The sequence below is a fragment of the Scaptodrosophila lebanonensis genome, unplaced genomic scaffold (genome assembly GCF_003285725.1).
Source record: "Scaptodrosophila lebanonensis strain 11010-0011.00,11010-0021.00 unplaced genomic scaffold, SlebRS2 tig00000024-arrow-pilon, whole genome shotgun sequence".
In the NCBI taxonomy this organism is placed as follows: Eukaryota; Metazoa; Arthropoda; class Insecta; order Diptera; family Drosophilidae; genus Scaptodrosophila; species Scaptodrosophila lebanonensis.
Window position 1 is genome coordinate 3,673,232 of NW_022060538.1, and position 21,091 is coordinate 3,694,322.

Below are 21,091 nucleotides of genomic sequence, written 5' to 3' on the forward strand. Positions count from 1 at the left end.
TTTTGCGTTTAAAGACAACATCTTTAAGCATTTTCGGTAGTTCCCTTCAATTTCAATACATTAAAATTAATTGTTGAATGTTCTCAGTCATCATTTTATTCAGTTAGATCGCCAAAGTATCACACTGCCTTTTGTTATAAGTTGTTTTGTGGTCGTAATAGCAACCAGAGTTGCGCAATTTGTAGTCTAATTTATGTTGCTTGGTCTTGCATATCTCGTCTTCAATTCGGACAATTAGACAGTTTTTCCAACTGCTTAGCTCAGCAGCAACATCTGCATCTATTTCGGTTGCCCATTGTTCGACTCGCCCCATATCATTAGCATGCCATTAGCATGCATTTTGGGCCAGAGAGAGTTCAGAGATGGGTTAGCGCTGCTGTTGCTTCATATTACAAGCTAAGGTAAGGATCAGACATCCGTTTGCAATTATCTCCGAAAAGCATGTGAGGCATGCCAAAACACATGTTATGACTATTACTGATGCGGCCCTTCCCTTTATTTAAACCCCCAGTTTTTCTACAAATAGGACACTTTACTTCAGCCAGTGACACTTCCACAAATCTGAAATATAGTTTGAAGTAGAGCTAGGAAAACATGTTGACCAGCTATATTTCTGACACATTATTGGTAAAGTTATAAAAAATAAGTGCTATATGTACTAATACAATAAATGAGCTAACAAATAATAAAAGTTGTTGGCTTGTAACATAAAACGTTCATCGGAAGCCTTCTTGACCTATTGAGATGGAGGGGATTTCTCTTTATTATTGCTTTGTTTGTCAAAAATGTCATTAATAAATAAATAAACAATACATTTTTTTTAAAAAAATTTTTTTTAACTGTTCGAATGCGGTTAGCTTATGCGGCTTGAAAATATCAACAGTTTTGAAAGAGAAAATATGCGCTTTCGTATACCCTTTAAGTAATTTCATATCACTTACACAATTATAGAAAATTAAATAAAATACAAAATACGACAAGCTTTTTTTTACAATTTTACTTTCCCATTCATTTATTGCGCGAATTATTGAACTATGGTCGAGCAAAGCAATGGCGGCTTTCGACAAGTAATAATAATAATAATTCGCTTAGTAATAAAATTGAGAAACAAATTATTATAAATCAAAAACTTAAACATATTTTATGCGAATTAAAGTCGATATGATGTGAAGCTCAGTTATCGCTTTATTGAGCTAACTAGGTCGGGTGTAACTCTCTGGCGAGAGTAGATGTTGAGTTTTAGTTTTTAAAGTATATTTTTATTATTATTAAACAATTGTTGTTGTAAATGTTATTGGTTATTTGAGTGTATGACTGACTCTGACTTTGAGCTGAAATCGTTAACAGCAGTAACAGCATTTACCAATTAGTAGCGCCAATTTGTGCCGTTAACTAAAATGTTGCTGTGGCAAATTTATTAGCGCAATATTTCGAAATTGTTGCAATTAGAGCCCTGAGGTGCACACACAGCATAGCAAGCATTGTACTCCATTACGCACAAATTGGCACTAGTCTGGAAGCTTTTGAAAATATTTGCTCAACCATTTTGTAGGCTAACAAATTTTTTGTAGTTGCCCCAAAACCAAAGCCACTTCCCCCTTCCCCCTTCCCGCTCGTTCCGTCGTCCCATCGTCACCATGTGATTGAATTTTAGGCGATTTACAGAAGGAAACCGACGATTATAATGACGGGCGGCTGCAATCAGCCGAGCGAGAGGCGGGCAATGCGTTTGCCCAACGCAAACAACTAATGGCACAAGCCCTGGGGTCCCTCACGTACACACACACACACAGAAAAACACGCAGGCACACGCAAAACTGTTGCCTACTTACTTGCGCATATTTCTATGTGGCGCAAACCAATTGACCCAAATTTAAACCAGTTGACAAATAGCTGCTAGCTATTTACCTCCTACAATAAACAAGCCGAAATGGAGCTGCCAGAGCCCAGCAGAGGCGCCGGTGTAGAAGGTGTGGCACGCAGATGGTGACGGGCGATGGTTGAGGCAGTCATGAACTGCCTCTGCCACAGTCGTCTGCTTGCTGGTAGACGCATATGCAAGTGTAGTGTGGGTGAAGTGGGCGGAGTTAGCTTTCGTATATTTGACTTCCATTAATTGCATGTCCCACCACACACAGGATTAATTAAATCGTGCCTCTCCTTTTTGAACATTTTCGATTGCTGGTTGACACATTTTTACGCTTAATTTGTTAAATGCCTGCAGCCTATGTCGGCCATTGCACTTGTATTCCCAGCAGGTGTGGGGTATGCACGGAGGCGGAAAGCATATGCGTAGCTATTTGTGTGGATAATTATGGTGGTGTTATTAACCCCCAAAATGCATCAAAATAATTAAAACGAGTTTGGTGCCGCTTTAAATCCTTTGCTGTCCATTCGTACTGATAAATCATTAGTTGTGTTTACAACTCAACCTACAAATGCATTCGCCTACTGGCAAGTCTAAGACAACAAATATTATTGAGATCTCACAATTATATTTATAATCTTTATTTAATCGCACTTTTCGTAGCAGTTTTTAGTGAGAATTAATATTTCTCCATTGAGAGTCGATGTTTTGTAGATCAAATAAAATCAAATTGCAATTGAAGTGTTGAAAATTTGTAAGAATTTATTTCTTAAATGATTATATTTATATATGTACAAGTATGTTCGTATCTTTCGAAGAACGAAACATTAATTTGGGCAATACCTTATAAAGATTCGATTGTAATTATTATTTTAATTGTGACAAAAACAGGACATTTCTCTAAAAAACTATTAGTTTATGTTTTTGATTTTTAGAACAACCTTTATTAAACATACCCGTATAGAACTTACATTAGCAGTTCAGTCTTGTTATTATTTGATATTATTTATTCAATCTCTCGGCAACACATGTCTCGTCAAGCTGATTAAAAATATTCCATACATATAGTCTACGTCGTCGAGTGCAGGCTGTAAAAATAATAACACAGTTTCAAAATGTTGTGACATTTTTGTAATTGCTTATCTATTTTAAATGCATTTCAACTCTCAGTATCTTCATGTTGCTGACCTCGCTGAGTTACACAGACTATCACTTATTCACTATCAACGTGCAACATCCTTTGCGACATGCTCGACTACTTATTCAACATGCGGCAGTTCACTGCACAATAACAGAAAAGAGGAAAATGGGGAAAACATCACGGCTTGGGTTTTTTTTTTTGAATTGCAAAGCGGAAAAAGACTAAACATGACGACGACAATTTTTGGGTTAGCTGTGCGGGAAAAACAACGATGACGACGGCGTCGGAAAATTAGCGATTCAATGAAATGGGATTTTAAATGGCTGCAAACTTTTTAATGTGTCGTCTACTCTCCTGCCATCCCCCATCCTTCTGATAGCAGGGCAGCACGAATCGTTCCAACTAGCAGGTTGAGAGTGGTCGCCGATGGTGGCTTCAAAGTTTTATGCGCTCGTGCGCGTTTCTGCCACTTGCAGTTGCCACTTGCAGCTTCAGCCGCCGATACCGCTGCTGTTGCTGCCTCTGCTTCTGCCTCCGCCTTCGACTCCGCTTCTGCTACCGCAAAACTTTTTAAATTATGCGCACATTCACGTTGCTCCATTTTCGTTGCATGTTGTAGCTGCTCCTGTTGTTGCTAGTTGGTTGTCGCGCCGGAAATGGTCTATAGGGCGTAAGTGTTGTACGCAGCACTAACTTTTCTGTATATTTAAGTGTATATGCGATGTGTGTGTGTATGCGTGTGTGCGTGGCACAATTTGCTGTCTTTTGTTGCCGGCGGCTGAAAAGTATTTCGCTGTGGGAATTTATGTGTTTTTGTATATCAATTTATTTATCTATTTGCCTTGCACTTAATGAAGAAAGTTTCTAATTATAAGCAACTGTGTAGATGTTCTCCTGTTTCCTTTTTTCTCTTTCAAAATTCTTAAACTTCTGATCCCTTTCAGGGCAAGCAATGCAATTTGCTCTTTGAGCAGCGCACTGCAAGCATTTGCAATTTTCTGGGCCTGGACGTGCCAGTGCTGGCCGATGCGGATGGTTCGCAGTCAGCGGCAACAACAGCAACACCGAGCGTGCCACCAACAGGAGGAGCACCAGCTGCATCAACAATAACAACGACAACGCAAGCAACAACTCCAGCTGCTACAGTGGGGCCAAAGGGATCGGTGGGCAGTAAGTTCTTGCTGAAAAGCCAATGGTAGCCATTGCCCGCAATTGCTTTAATCAATGCTGCCATTTTCAGCCATTCTGGCCGCCATACTGTCCGTGACGGCCTGTGTGGTGTGCTTGGGTCTGTTCGCCTTCTCGCCGGCGCGTCGGCAGCGGGTGCGTCGCCTCTTCAGACGCAGCGGCTCCGCTGTAAGATATTCAAGGGTACTTGTTAACACGAACATTTTTTGTTTGCACACGCGCCGTTTTTTCTTGAAGAATGCTGAGCGGTGCTTGCTGGGATGCTGAACTGATGCTGGAATTATCCTTTTTGTCTCGTTTGCAGGTACAATCGAATGAGGAGGCTAATCTGCTGCTCGAGCCCAATGGGGAGTTCACTGAGAGCGACGATGATATGCTACTTTAGAGATATAGGCGTCACCATTTTCGATTCGTCTGTGAGTATTATTGGCGTGAGAACTGATTTTTATGCAAAAGACGCAAACAAAAGACAAAAGTCGAAAACCCAAAGTTTAAATAAGTATGTTGAACACCAAAGAAATGGAACTGATTGTGAGGAATAACTACTACTAAAACGCGAGGAGGAGAGCTACAAAATGAAAATTGATGTTGTTTTGATAATAATGATGCTGATGCTGATGCTTATTGTACCATATGCCGCGTAGGTTATACTATACAAACGAACATACAGACAAAACTAATTAATGGAGCTACATAAATGTATATTTTATATACCTGCAAACCTTATAGCTATAGCTTAATAATATATACCCGTATAATCCAAAGAATTGCACAAGACAATTTCTTTGAAATTTGGCGCGCGTTCATCAACGGCATTTGGTCATTTGGATGGAAAGATAGTATTGTTGGGTGATATATGTGAACGCGGCCTGCTTTATGTAAGAAAGATCTTTTAACAAGCGAACTAATTGCTTTCCATGTATGTGATTTTCAAACTTAACAACTAATTATAAATTTTTCTCTTTTGTTCCTAAACGGCGACGATTTGTATTATTTGAGAGACATGACTCTTTGAAAAATGTACTTAATTTTTTATTTTTTTTTTCATTGTTCATAATTTTTGAGTTGTTTATACTATAACCATAATAATTATAATTCATTTGTTTAAGAACTAATAAAACAAATTGTATATTGAAATGGTTGGTACCTGCTTTTTATTTTAAACAAGAAAGGAAGGCAAAGGACGAGTTAAATACCTTGTATCCACTCCCAAATAACAACAGCAACATTTTAAAAATAGATTTCAAAAATGTAATAAAAGTACTAAATTGAGTTGAAATTCCAAGAATTGCGGAAGTTGTGGAAAATCACTAAAAGGCGGATGATTGGGGGGTGTATCCAAAATTAAACAAACTAAGAAGTATATGGATTACAATTTTGGTTATTCGAGCTTGCGTTTATACGAAAAGACGAACATTTCTATATCAACTCGTCTTGTCGTGCTGCATGTGTTCCTCTTACCCTTTTGGCACAAGGTATATTGAAGTAGTAGGCTGGGAAAGAATGAGTTTGTTTTTTAGGCATTTAAAATCACGTCGCAACCGGATGAATTTTTTACATACCGTTGTGGCACTTTTTCATACAAAAAGATGTTTAGTTAAAATGGCATACCAGGCGAACAGAAATTAGAAGCAAGTGGCACAGTTTTTTGCTTATCCCCAAAAGTCTGCTTACATTGTTGCGAAAATGTTTTTTACTTACCTCCTGTGTGGTATGCAACAAATTATGTGCAATATAAAATTGTTTGGAAATATCCGTGGCATGTTTGTGGGAGCTTCATGAAAACCAGTCAGCTTTCTGCCGATTTCTGTTCAGGCATACCAGGTTGTACGATGCTTTTCTTTTGGTGGTGCACCGTTTTTAAATAAAATGATCATAATCGCTAAGAAATCACATTTCTGGATAAACGGGCATGGTAACAGACATCTTCTTCTTTGGCATGATGTTTCAATTCAGTACCAGAAGATTATAGCAGCGCGAAAATTGTGTGGAACATTCAGTTGGCAAATAAAGTCCAGGCAGCTTAGCTAATTTTAAAATATATTTTATTTATTTTGTATAATTATGCACTTTTCATATACAATTACAGTTATGTGTGTATGTATAAGTAAATGAGTGGTGTGTCTGCATATTTACGTAGGTACCTTAGGCAATACATTTAAGAGACATGATATATCTACTTACACGATACTTTTATGCTAATTATGTTGATCGTATTGTATAATTAAAAATAAAGGACATACATTTCATAATGATGTATAATGTTGAGATGTTGATGTTGGGTATTTATGTATGCATATGAATTCTATTTATAGCGTCTTAATGAATGCCTATGGGAACTACATGTAAGATATTTTGAAATTTATGATATTTAAGATGACAGAAAGTGGTTTTTGTTTTCATTTCATTGCTGTTTTTTTTGTTGTTGCATAATTTTGTTTTGTTGTTCTTTACATCTATTCTTCTGGGGTATGTAGTGGCATGTGGCATGGTATATAATAGTTGTGTATATATATATGGTACATATACATATTTTCTTAGCTTTGTTTATTTCTAGCATACATACATACATACGAAGAAGGCATTTTGTTTTGTTCACGAATACATTGAGTACTCGGCATAACTTTTATGCCGCTATGTAATTGCGTATAATTATGGTTTGTGGACCAAAGCAATAAGTAAAATAAATATAAGGAAATAAAGCTCTATTTGTTCAAAACATAAACTCGAGATTCGTGTCAAAGTTACTTAAAACTACGGATGTTCTTAAGGTGTTGCAGAGTTTCCAAATAAATTTCGGACGACACTATCAAATTGTTTGCTGTGCAGTGTGACCAACAACTCAGTCTAACTAAGCTCTCGCTTGCCTTGCGTGCAGCTGCTTGTCTTCAATGTACAATACAAATGAATACATTTACAAAAAAAAAAGGAGAAAAATAGCGGAAACTGATTTACAGATGAATGCCTTACTTATAGCTAAGCTAAGCGCCTAATTAGGACTAAGGATAGTTGCTTATAAACGAACCGAGTAATGCGCTAAAACTAGTTTAAATGTTGTTATCAACGTGTTTTTTCTTTTCATTTATGTCAACAAAGGCCACATGAAATATTGAATATTTAAAATTGTGTTTCCAAATTGGGCGAATGCTTTTCTTTACTAGTTAGAGGGAGGGATGGGGCCGGGAAGTTTGGAGTTTTAAAAACTATTCGAGAATTAAAACTGATGCAAATGAAATTTGAACATTTAACTTGAAATATCATCAGTTGGTGGTGAATTGCTCTCTTCTCTAGATTATTTACACTCTCCAAATCAGCTTCTACATTCGAAAGTGGAATTTGGAATTGGTCGTATATCCCGAAGCACGCTCTGGTATTCTTTCTCGCAATCTTGTTGGTGTTCTCAGCGGGATTTTGCGGGGCGAGGGGCTGGCAGTTGGCTGCGGCTTTTAACGGAACAACTGCAGATCGTCTGGCTCGAACTGATATAGTTCCGCCTTCTCCCAGTCCTATACATCGCTCTGTCTGGCATTTGTGTTTATGATGAAGGCACCATTGATATGCCCATTTCCATGCGTCCTGCCGTTGGGGGCATATAGATTCGTCAGAGCGTTCCTACCATTGGCAATCATGATGGCTGTGTGGGCGGTGCCACCGTTTAGTTGAGCCACCAGTGGATTTTTGGTTGCCTCTGCCGGCGGCGTTGTCAGCGGTGGCGTTCCTGGCGAAGACTTGGTCAGCTGCAGACTGTCATCCGTGGAGCCCATTAGCTTTGACTTGGCTAGGACGCCATTTCTGTAAGGCGCACGATGTGGCATGGCATAGCGCAGCTTGTCCCAGAACAGAGGATCGCCCCACTTCAAATAGGTGTTCATCTTCAGATAGGCCTTTAGCTCGTCATCCAGTTTCTCCACATCCCCAATGTCTGAGTAGATAATGACAATGACGCGAGAGCGACCCTCGTTCAGCGCCGAGCGATGTGCGGCGCGGAACTCCAACTTGGCCCACTCCGACTGGATGAAGTTGTGGGAGAGCACGATGATGGTGCGTCGCGAGTCCGATACGGAGCGCACAATGTTCTCGGGTATGAAACAGCCGACCTTCCAGTCACGATCGTGCACGCACAGCTGGAATTTGATGGGACCGTGCTCCAGCTGCGGAACCAGATGGTTCTCGACAAAGCTGTAGTCTTTCTGCGAGAACGAAATAAAGGCGTCGAACTTCTTGTTCTTGTCCACCTCTTCCTCGGTGACAAACCACATGCATAGATTGTGCGCGTAGAGCCAGATCTTGATCTCTAGCTCGTATTTGTAGTAGAAGGCGGCTGTGAGACTGACCAGAAAGGCGGTCAGTGCGACAACAATAATCAATGCATAGACCACTCTCTGGGACTCGGAGCATATGTCGTTCACCGACAGATCCTCCATGGGTGTGGGTTGTTCCGCGTCCACGCACAGCATGTCGCTGCGATCGGCAATCCGGTCGTAGTTGTTCTGTGTGAAGATCAACAGTTCCTTCGCCGTACAGTTGCAAACCCATGGATTGTTGGACAGATAAAGCGACTTTTTGGTCATGGTGCGATTGAGGAACTCGAGCACTCCAGAGTTGAGTGAACGGAGGCGATTGTTACGCAGGTCGAGCTTACGCAGATGTGAAGGCAGTTGGTGGACTTCCACTTCGCTTAGACTGTTGCCGGCCAGATAAAGATGGGTGACATTCGCATAGCCCGACTTGTTGCCGGCAGGCAGCTGCTGCAAGCTGTTGTTCTCCAGATACAGCTCCATGATGTGTAGACTTGGTGGCAACTCTGGCAACTGAGGCATCGCAGACAGATTGCCAAAGGAACAGTTGACAATGAGCGCCTTGTCAAAGGTTCGGACCATGCAGTCACAGCCTAGGGGACAGCGACGTTCGCGCGGATCCACCGACTGATCGAATGGACAAAGCAGCTCTCGTGGATCCACGTCCCCTACGAAACGGTCGGCTAGCGCGCTGGGTCCGGCACACTTCAGTTGCTCGGTCTGCAAGTCAATCTGATTCCTGTAGTCCGGATTAATATCGCGGCGTATGAACTGCACGAATCTCATCAGACCGCAGTCACAGGAGAGGGGGTTATCATTGAGGTCCACACTCACTACAGTATTCGTGGGTGAGACATCCAGATTGGCGAAGAAGTTGATGCTGTGGAGCTGATTGTGAGTGATGTTGATTGAGACATCACGACGGGAGAGGAACTGCAGGTCTGTGTAGTCAAGCAGGCTCAGTTTGTTGTAGGCGAGATCCAGTTCCTGAAGACTGAGCAGATTGTATTTCCAGTCGTTATAGATGAACATGATGGAGTTATTGCGCAGGTTGAGAACTTCCAATTGCTCCAGATGTGAGAAGGGAGTGGCTGTCTCCGATTGCATGTCGCCGCCCATCAGATCGATCATGTTGTTCTCCAGATTGATGAAGCGTAGCTGTGTGGTGGCTGCGAAAGCCTCTGGATGAACTATTTTCAGTTGATTGTTGTTCAGCGTCAATCGTTCCAATCGCGTCAGTTTGCCAAACAGATCCCTGCGAAAAAAGTAGATGCGCTATAAATATGCCGGTTTACAATCGTAAGATTATTTTCTGGAATGTTTATTTCTCGACCTAGTCTTCATGAAATGAATTTCTGATACATCGTTCTCGTGAATAACTTTTGGTATTGGGCTACTTTTAGATTAAACAGTGGGAAGATAAAAAAAAATGCTCAAACTGCAATGCAATCAGCGATAATACACGTTTTTCCAAAGCTCAAAGGCACAAAAGTTCCCAGCTCTTCTGATTTTCACATTGATTTGCTCATTTTTTTGAAAAGCCCAGTTAGTATATTGAGCCCTTTTCTGAAATACTACATCCTATGCATATCCACCCCCCTCTTTAATATAAGGAATACTAGTGGGCTACTTTTTGAATACTACTTGTATACTTAATGATATACACACTATTTTCTGAAGGTCTCATTGAATACTGATTCATAAGACTAAGATTTGGATACTCACTTGCTTATCTCTGTTAGCAGATTGTCGGCCAAATTCAAATCCACCAGGTTTTCCGTATGATCGAACAGCATGTCGGGGAGATGAGTGAGCCTATTGCGACGCAAATTGAGGCTGAGCATGTTGACCTGGTGCTTGAATAGTCCGGCTGGCAGCATGTTCAGATAGTTGTTGGTCAGCGATAAATTCACAAGCTGTGTGGAATGATCCAATAAATCGGCCGGCAGAGTTTCGAGATCGGAGCGCAGCGACAGAGTGTGAAGCTCGGGAAGATTTGCGAAGAGACGTGGCGGCAGCGTTGGCATCGAGACGCGATTGTTGAGCAAACGCACCTGCTTCAGCTTTTTGTTGTGCTCGAAAAGGCCCTCGGGCAGCGAGTGGAAGCGATTAGCGCTTAAATTGATCACATTCAGTTCAGTGAACTGTGCAAAGACATCCCTTGGCAAATGCTCAATGCCGTTGGCACTAAGATCCACATCCAGGACCGAAGCGGCGCCCTCAAAGTCGTGCCGAGTTAGATTGCGCAACTGATTGCTCCACAGATTCAAATGCTGAAGTTTGTGCAAATTCCGGAACAAGCCGTGCGGCAATTGCTGCAAGTTGTTGCTGCCCAGCTCGAGAAATTCCAGGCTTGTCAGATTATCAAACAAATGTGCCGGCAGCTCCACAATATTGGATCGTAGGTCCAGCCAACTGAGATTGCGCAAGTCGCTGAGAAAGTCGAAGGGTATGTAAGTCAACCGACGGGAGGTGAAACGCAGACGCTTCAGATTGTGCAAGCGATCCAAGTGTTTGCGAGTTAGATTCACGCCCAGATTATTGCTCTCGAATATCAACATCTTGGGACTCTCAATGCCTAGATGATCGAGTATGCCGGCAATGGGCGTGTAACCAGGCAGTGGACAGCGTTGGATCTGCACTCCATCGATCTGGCCGATGCTCAGCTTGGGCAGCGATTTGTATTCCGAGGCGTCTGTCAGATTGCACTCGATCTGCACATTTGAGCCGGAGCGTATGGTCAGCTTGAATTTTGGATTGTATGTGTTCGGCGGACAATAGATCTCGTATTCCGACATCGAACGGGAACAGAGACAGAACGAGTTGCCGTTCAGCTCATTGCATTCGTCCCGTCCAAAGGCGGCGATGCTCATATGCAGGCAGATCAGCTGAAGCAGCAGCCGCAGCAGCGTGGGTGCGGCTACTTTGGCTAACATCTTGAATGGACTCTTGTCGACTCCTTTGTGGTGTTGGCCTGCAATGAAAGAGGGAAAGGCGGATTTGAAAAATATGTTGCATACCAACAGGCGTCGCCTACAAAAAAAAAAATGAAACGAATCTTTGCCAAGAAGATGCCGCCGCCGCAAAACAACTTTTGCCTGCTTGATTTATCTCTTGTTTTTTCCGCATATCCATACACACACACACACATACACACACCCCGATGTAATGCGACCTGCATGTGTCCAACAAAAGAGTAACGACAGCCACAGCAGGAAATGCAAATGTTCACATATACACACACACACCACTCGTACAGCAGCGCGTAAGTAATGCGACAACAGGAGCAGACAAGGCAGTGATAAATGCGCTTAGCAGCTAAGCTGCTAAACAATAACTGAACCTTACGCTGCTGCTACTGCTGCTACTGTTGCTGCTGCCTTGTGTTGTCATTTTCCCGCGCTTTAAATTAATAACTCCTGCATTTTCATTTTTATAAACTTTAATTAAATATCTGGCTCTTGTGCGGCCAACGTTGTCTTAATTATCATTTGTCATTTTTACAATGACGTGCAAAATTAAAGCGAATGCGGTGTCCACAACGGGCCGCGAATACGACGGAGTATGTGTCAAAAATCTGTAATTTTCTTTTATTCAGATTTAAAAAAAAATTCGCTTTAATGTATTTTATAAATATTACACCAAGGAGTGTCTGTGTGGTAACCATATTAATATCCTTAAATAATTCATTTTTCTTTGCTCTATTATGGATCAACGCATTTATTTATTTATTTATCTCGTAAACAGTTAAAAAGTGTGCCGCTTATTTTCGGTCTATATATTTAAGAAGTTTTTTAGAAGTTTTATTTTAATAATATTGATTAATTTCATAATTTTTTCATTACATTTCCTATTTTATTTATAAGTTTTGTTAACAGGTCCAACTTTGTTAATACTTTAGCGACACTCTTATGGTTTGGTTTAATGGATACCGGTTTTTTTTCGTCCATTTACAGGCACTTAATAAAGTAAGATCAAAGATAATTATTAACGGCTGAATGACAAATGTAATGAGCAAAGTTTTGGCTGAGCGTAAAAAAGTATGCCTTTTTGGTGCTTTTGGCTGCCTAATTATGGGCCATTATGATGAAGGACCGTAATGTAAAGTTAATTAATATTTTCGGCGATAACTTTTGACACGCTCGCAAAAAAGCTAATAACAGCGCACAGGCAGAAAATGCAAACAAGACCATTTAATTAGCACATTTATGACCATTTTAAAATGTGTGTGTGTCAAAATTTTATGAATGACGGTTAATTAAACGACACCCAAAAATTACGACGCGGCAGACATACGCGAGCGGGCTTTTTAATTAACACGCATTCGCCGTGTGTGACAGTGTTGAGGAGATTTTCAATTTGTTTGCATATTACACGAAATGCTGGGTGCAGGCCGCGGTTGGGGCGGGAAAGTTGGGGGAAAAACTGCCATTTGTCACTGATTTTGGCGGCCTGGGCGCTTTTGATTACGCCTTGAAAACAAAAAGGCACTGAAAAATACGCGAAAACGAAGCAAACACGGCCAACATTACGGGCGAGCACGTCCTGTCCCCCAAAAGCGACACCTAGTGGCGACAACTCATGTATAAATAAGGCTTGCACGTGTGACAGTGTGTGTGTGTGAAGAGAGAGAGAGATAGAGAGAGAGAGTGAGAGAGAGAGAGAGAGAGAGAGAGTGAGAGTAGTGCGTGCTTGTCCATGTAAGCTGCCACAAAAGCAATGTTGCATTTTCAGAGTCCAGAATCCACATTGCGCCCGCCCCCTGTCTGCTTCCGTACCTGCTCTGTGGGGCGTAATTACGGTCAGAGCTCGCACATATAAAATGTTCCTGCTTGCAACGTTTTTGTGAACGCGTGCTTCTGTGTAGTTGAGTGTGTGTGTTTGTGCGTGTGTGTGAGTGAGTGAGTGAGTGTGTGTGTGTGTGTGTGTGTGTGTGTGTATTTTAACAGCACTTTACGCGCTTTGTGCATTTAATGAATTTGTCAAGCACTTGAGCGCAGGCTGCATAATGTGGCAGTGGCAGCAAGCGACAGGCAACAAGCAGCAAGCAACAAGCGGCAGACAGCATTTAAAGCTTTAACAATATTCTGTAACTAGTCGCCGTTGTAAGGTCTGTGCTGACAATTAGATTGTGCCCATTACGAGGCATTTTCAAAGGAATTCAATTAAAACTTTGCGCTCCCTCTTCTTCTACTTGGCGGCAGTTGCTGCAACAAGCCGAGCCATTCAGCATTCGGTGCAGCCCTGGCGAGCCCCCAAACCTACGTCGGCCATCTAACTGGAGCGGCCCACATAAATATTGCTTTTGACAGGCGCTTTTCACAAAATTTTGACAGCACAATTTAATTATGCACTGTAATTTGATTTCCAAATTGGTGACTTTACGCAAGGCCGGGGGCCAAAAATTGACTTTTGGTTTGCTATTAATTAGCGAGAAAATTTCATTTGCGCTTTGAACAGCTGCCACAGGCGTCCAATTGTGTCAAAAGGACAGCCTTGGCAATGTTTATATTAAATTACCGTCACATTCATTCACATGTTCTACAATTCTCTGCAATTTTAACAAGCATTTCACTTGTGACACATATTTGTGTAAATTCGTGTTTTCACAGCTGACCCTCATGCCATTGTTGCTCACAATTCCTAACTGCAGATAATCTGTTGTTTAAGAGTGGATACTTTTACAGTTGGGGGCATAGTTTTTGTTTAAAGCGTTTATTTTAAAGTGAAAATGTATGCATGTACCCGAATGATAATTTTTAAAGTATATTAATAACAATTAGTTAGCATAAAGATGAAAAGCTGCGCCAATTCCATTAGAAGTAGTTAATAATTGACAACAAGCCAATTGTTCCGCTCATTTCCTATTCTACATAATTGAGTGGTAATTTGAATTTTAAACAGTTTTTATTTTGGTAAGAATATTATTAATCATTGCAGTAGTGATTGTTTTTCAAAAACGAGCGACTAATTATGGCGATGAGGGATTGAAATGATTAATTTATTAAGCGCTTTTCATATATTTGGTTCATTTATACAAACTCATCAAATATGAAAAAAATTATATTATTATAAATTTAACAATAGCAAATGCTGTTGTAAAAACTGTTACATATTAAACAACATACTCTCAACTCTCAATTTATGGAAAGATCGTTGTACAAGCCCTAAGAATTAAGTTGTTGAATGTCAAAATAAGAAAGGAATAGCCTTTAATAGTAGATAAGATGTATAAGTCAGTTAGTAAGTTATTTTTAACTTACTGATAAAAGCTCTTCCATAAATGGTCAGAGAATAGGGATTTTTTCTTTAAATTTATTTAAATACAGCTTGAATCACAGTTGGAGGTCTTGGAGGTTGTTGTAAATAAATTAAGATTAGTGTTATAGGATTAAACAGAAGTCGTTAAAGTTCCCCTCCCACTCTTTGCTTTGAGCCAGCCACAAGTTCAGCTTTCAGCAACCCCTCAATCAATACGCGACGAACTGTGCCAAATCTTGTGCTCAAATCTTAACACCTTTTTGGAAAAACTTGCACCGTTTATATTTAATGGGAACGGGCAGGTTGGGCGAGTTGGCCAACAAGTCACCTATTTATGTTGCTAACTTGAAATTTCGCATAAAACTTTAAGTATATTTGCTGTTGACTGAGCGCCAGCCTTGGCTGCTTTGCTTTTTAAATTTCAATGTTGTTGTTGTTGTTGTTGTTGTTTTGGTTGCTGGTCTGGCAAAGAGCCCATCCAGTTGTTGTCGTTGTTGTTATTGGGCAAAGATTTTAAACATTTATATTCACTTAAGAAAATTACTTTTCGCTTTTGCGCGCTACGCTGCTCGTCTAAATATCAAACGAGGCAACTACGTTAGACGTTAGTCTCGGCCGGGACAGGATGCGCAGGATACGCGGAACTTGGGCAGCCAACCATTGATATCCTCGCGTTTGTTTATGCAGCAATCTAATCTAAGCGCAATGCTGTTGACAACTTTGATGTGCTCTGGTGGACTGGTGGTGCGCGGTGGTGCGAGGTGGTGCGAGGTGGTGCGAGGTGGTGAGGCGCAAAGAAAATGTCGCAATATAATCAGAAAACTCTTGCCCATTTGACTTGACACAACATTGGTCGCCAATGAAGCTTGAAGTGTTGACTGAAATGTGGCACAATGAGAGGCGGCAAGATATTTATGCGTATATGTGTATGTGTGTGTGTGTGTGTACGTGTATGGCGTTTGGCAGACGATGGCTGGCAATTAACTGAAGCAGGCGAACGTTACCCTTTAACGTCTATTTCTGACTGAACTAATTTTAAGCCTGGCTGCCAATTAAAAGTAATTGTTAATTTTAAATGGCACACACGCGCATGAAATTATTAAGTCATACAGAGGGTTAAAGGTGCTACATGCATGCACTGAGAGAAAAACTGGTGAATTCTGTATACACGTGCAGCTGTGCTCAAAATAATAGTAGTGCTTTCTCAAAAATGTAGTTCGGTCAAAAAATGTATCAAATTGTGTTTTAATGAACTTAAAATAATTTGTATTATTAAGTATAGTACAAGTAAATCATTAAGAAATAACAACAAATTCTGGTCATATAACAATTGAAATAATTTTTGTACATAACAACGAATAATTTTGAAATCTAAGGAGTTGTGTAAAGAGATTATTTGTTGACCCATTTAAATTGTTTTTAAACAAATAGCCTAGGCGACTCGTCATTGTCAGACTGATTCTGATTGTAGGAGCAGAAGATGGCGATTAAGTAAAAGGTTGAGCTTTCAAAGAAAACAAAAACCTCATTTACACACCCAATAAAAAAGGATCAAAGAAGCTCTAATATTCTCTCTGTGTACACACATATCCATAGACGAGTAAATTTGACTGCCTGCTCGCTAACACGGCGAAACGCTTGTCAGTTTTAATTACACAACACATAGCGCTGTATCGTTAATAAAGGTTAACGAAGTTTCTCCAGCTTCAGCTACAGACCCTTATTACTCCTTTTGCCAACTTGGCAGCATATTCGGCCGCCTCCTTGTTGTCGCCATCGTTGCTGCCGCCAAAGCAGAGCGCAGATTTTTCACACATTCACACACATTCCGGCTGAGTGCGCATTTTTGCACTCACGTGCTTTCTTCCGGTATGTAACGCTACTAAATTCATTAGGCACACTAAATTACAACCACAGGCATGAGGTGCTGACGACGGTGAAGGTGACGGAGACCGAGACGGTGACGGAGATGGTGACGTAGACGTAGACGTTTACGTCGGCTGCGACGGAGGTGGCTTGCCAGGTGCCTGCGTTGGTGTTTCAGAGTCACGGCGGGATTTTTATTGCCCCGTGCGCATACAAAGTGCTCCAATGTAAGTATTTGTACACCCACACGCACACATAGATATGCACGGTAGATATAGACATAGGTATGTGTGTACATATGCCTAGGTGTGTTTGTTTGCGCGCTTGCTATTTAATAGTCGCACCACCCGCAGCGCGCTTTGGAAAATTGGCTTTCGCATACCTGTGGTGCGCTTTATTACTGCAGCAGCAGAAAACAACAAAAACAGCAGCGCCCACAACAACAGCAACAACAACAATAAGAACTTGCCTGCCACGCTATTAAACGCTGAAATTTCTTAATGGCTGACAGTTGGATTAAACAAAGTGTTTTTTAGCATTTTAATGGCGCGTTGACATTTTTTTCCATTGTGCCCATTAATGCTGTTGTAGTTGTTGTTGCTGCTGCTGCTGCTGCTATTGTTGTTGGTATCGTGCATACGTTTCAAATGTCAGCGGCGCAAAAATTTAATTTATTTCACAAAACAGATCGCAAAAAAGCAGACTACAGTTTTTTCATGCGTCTGTTTATTTTGCGATTTCGACGTCCACGCATTCATCAATCAACTTGACTAATTACAAGAGAAAATTGCTGGGTGAACAACATATACGCACACACACACACACAAGACGAGCTTGGCAAGAGACACGCCCAGAGCAACAGAACAAAATAGCGCTGAGGGAAAGAAAACAAACAAAAAAATTGAAAAATCTACAAGTTGTTTAACAATTTCTTATTAAAAACTTACAAACGCTTCAGAAAGTTCTTACATACATGCTGAAGTGCGGCATTGTGCGAAACTTACGATGGGGAAGCTGACACTATTCCCCAACATCCAACTAATCCCCCCGCAACATTTCCACTTCTCATTGCCACAACAAGGCAGTCGTTTGGCTCTATACGAGGGCTGCATTGTTAATAAACCCTGTGAGAAAACTCTTCAAAGATACTTATAACCAATTATATTAATAAATATGTAATAAACTGGTTATAAGTTAAAAATTAAACTGAAATCAAGTTTAAGTTGATTCAAGTGGAATTTTAAACGGTTGTTCATTTTCAAGCCAGATTTTTTGAAAACTAATAACAAATAATTATGTATTTTGTTACAATGTACACCTTCGTTTTGTAAATTGATTTAGACACTTTTTATAAACAAATAAATGATGCTACTATATGACATTGTTCGTATCAGATCTTAAATTATGTTGCTTGAAAGTTTCAAATTAAATTCATCCGAGAAGTAATAGAATTTCTGAAGAAGTTGCTATTCAACATCTTTTTCTATACTTCACATATGTAAGTTATTATTCATTGCGAATCAATAGCATAGCAATATATTGGCCTCCTTTTATGATTATTTATGAGTTAAAACAAGAAAAAGTTATTTAGTTCCATCCTTTAATAAAATTCAATGTGTTCTTAATTTTTATAAAATATCCTTAATCAGCAACATACTGTAGTATCTAATGTTTTAATCTTGAAAAAATATGAATAGAATCTAAACACTAAGTGATTCACAAGTACAATCATTTAGTCATGAAGGTACTTAAATATTTCAGTATAGTTCATAAAGCTATTACTTTTTAAGCCGAAATCTGTTAATGAAAATAAGAAATCTATATTCTGTAGGCAGAATTTGCGTCTAAGTAAATGAGCTAAAAATAAATATGCTTTACAATCCAATTAAAATATTGTTACATTTTGCTAGTTCGTTCCTTGGAGTGTCGCTAAAATTTGAGGAACTCGTTATACAACCCATGTGTGGGTGCATCAGTGGGTGCGCGTACTGTACTCATATGTATCGTATGTGTATTGAGTGGCGTTGCGAGTTTGTACTTTTGCCAAGTTTTCTTTGCCTTGCTGTGGTTTCGTTTCTTATTTCGTCGCAAATGTTGTTTTCTTTTTTCCTTCCTACCATTTGTATGTTCTATTCGAGTATATCTGTGAGTTTGGGAGTGTGATTTCGATGGCCCAAAACTTTCTCAAGTGCATGTGAGTAGATGTGTGTAGGTTCGTCCAAATGTTTATGGCGCCAAACGCATTTTACAACCACCGCAATATACAAGTCGGGAAACACATGGCCCAAAATGCTGTCTGTTGAAGAAATAGACGCCGAGGAGGGGGGTGCGACGTTATGTTCCTGGTTCGTCCTGCTCAGCAGACAGCTGGGACATGTTTATATACCACAGCTTACGAGCTCGCCAATATATTGACGAAACAGCCAGAGCAGCCACAGGCATTTGAAGCATTTGAAGTCTTGTGTAAACAGCTGCTTGCCTCTGAAGTGGATTGCAAGCGTTACCATTGATAGTGAACATTTTTGCAATTTGAACGTCATGCCCAAAGTTTTGCCACCCACACACCCACAAACAAACACATACACACAACTCAATATTGGCATATATTGGCAAATGGACCAAGTTATTGCTCAATACTGTTGCTCTCGGTCTACACATTGGCAGCGCTTGGCTGCTCTTAAAGTTCCAGCAGATTATGAAATGTTGATGCGAGTGTTGCAGCCAAGTCAAACAGGCGAGCATTTAGTGCCCGAACTCTGACAAAAAGAGCTTGACTGGCAATCAGAGATGAGCAAAATCTAAACGAAAAGATTCCCTCTATGCTCCAAGTTGAATGGACGGATGGATAGGTGGATAGTTTAAATGGTTGCTTATCAAATTAATTGACTTAATAGCTGACGAATGGGCAGCCATAAAAGCAGTTTGCAATCTGCTTACTTCTTTGTCTACCTGGTCATTCATTTATTTCATTGTCTCCTTAACTAAGTACTGCTCCCATAATTGCACATAAAACAGCAAACCATTCAGATTATAGCATGAACAACAACAAACAGACAAACAAACTTAATCACGCTCAAGTGCGAAAACTTCAGGTATAGTGTAGAAAATAATTTGAAATTTTAATACAAAATATGTTTTAAATAAACACTTTAAGTATTGTAATGTTTAATGTATTTAAATTAATGTTTTTCTTTTCGCTACTATTTTTATTTAATTATCAGATTTTCCACAAATGTATTATTTAATTGTTCAGAAATTCCATAATTTAATTCTCGAATTGCCAGCACTTAGGTACTTGGTATGAGAATCGCAGAGGAGGGCGCCCACAATATTTTTATTTAATTTTTCAGAAATTTGACAATTTAATTCCTAAATATTATAATTTTTATTTTTCAAAAATATACAATTTGCTATTGGCAGTTCCTTTAGAAACTTTAGAGAGTGTCGGAAGAACAATACCATATTGTAAATAAACTTTTTAATTGTAAGCAAAAATACTGAGCCTGGCAAAGACGGGCAAGCTAGTTATACAAGTATATATGTATATTGAAAATTATGATTTGCAAAAATAGGAGTGTTGTTTCAGCACTACTGTAGTAGATAAATAATAGAAATTGGATATTTTTTTAAATTAAAAAATAGTTCAGCTCGCTCGTCCCTAGAATTCCCTTCTTTCTCACATTTTTAAGCGCTGTTCAATCAAAACCACGACTTTTTAATATCCCGCAACCACTTATAATTTAAAAAAGAAGCTGTTATTTTTATTACAGCACTTTTCTGCCGTACTTGAACTGTTGTAGAGCTATTGGCCCTATTGAAATAACTAATTTGTTGCTGATGCTTTCAATTTAATCAGCGAGCTGCTTTGCTGTTGTTAACGCCCTTAATGAAGTATAATGAAGCAGTTGGGGCTCTTAAATGAAGGTGCGTCAGCATTAAAACAAATTAACAATCAATTTGACTTTGATTTTTCAGCAATCTACGTGCAGCAACAAGAACGCAGGCAATTGCTTTATCATTTTCACTTAGAATGTTGTAAGGCATTTCCTATGAAGCGCACACTTGAGATTGTTGAGCCAAGTGAAATAAATGCCAGCTAATTATGCGAGGCTAACAGGCAGAAAAAGGCAAACACGAAGACATTAAATCTGCTTTAATTATTTATTGCAAAAGGCAAAAGTAGAGAGGTGCCTTATTATTTCTGCAGATAATTTTACTTATCTTGGCGCAGTCAGGCTCCAGGAAGAGGTGGTTGGGACGCTGGGACGACGGGAGGCGTCGACTATTAGAAGAGGCAAGCAAAAGTGTACTAAAAATAACTCGAAGCTGCTTATGTTGCAATGCGTGATGCGCGTGCCTTTGGTGTTGCAAGGCGTTGGATGCTCGGGTGCTGTTGGTTTAGCCCTGCGGCAGAGTCGAGGTGTTGAAGTGCAAAGGCAGCGAAGATGTAGTGTAAAAAGTGAGGCAGAC

At 40.0% G+C, this 21,091-nt stretch overlaps 2 protein-coding genes across 3 annotated transcripts in view; one reads left to right on the forward strand and one right to left on the reverse strand.

The window, feature by feature from the left end:
• Nucleotides 1-5,236, forward strand: part of LOC115621135 (cation-independent mannose-6-phosphate receptor) — a 46,210-nt gene extending 40,974 nt beyond the window's left edge. Inside the window, exons 15-17 of the mRNA XM_030514689.1 lie at nt 3,953-4,178; nt 4,249-4,379; nt 4,501-5,236. Of these exons, the coding sequence (XP_030370549.1) occupies nt 3,953-4,178; nt 4,249-4,379; nt 4,501-4,581 (438 nt within the window). The 3' untranslated portion in view covers nt 4,582-5,236. The remainder of the gene's footprint in view (nt 1-3,952; nt 4,179-4,248; nt 4,380-4,500) is intronic.
• Nucleotides 5,237-6,224: 988 nt separating this feature from the next.
• LOC115620613 (protein toll) overlaps nt 6,225-21,091 on the reverse strand; it is an 84,205-nt gene continuing 69,338 nt past the window's right edge. For both annotated transcript variants that reach the window (XM_030513931.1, XM_030513930.1), the window contains 2 exons: nt 10,220-11,468; nt 6,225-9,749 (listed from right to left, as the gene is read on the reverse strand). In XM_030513931.1, coding sequence (XP_030369791.1) covers nt 7,703-9,749; nt 10,220-11,430 — 3,258 coding nt within the window. In that variant the 5' untranslated portion in view covers nt 11,431-11,468 and the 3' untranslated portion in view covers nt 6,225-7,702. The remainder of the gene's footprint in view (nt 9,750-10,219; nt 11,469-21,091) is intronic.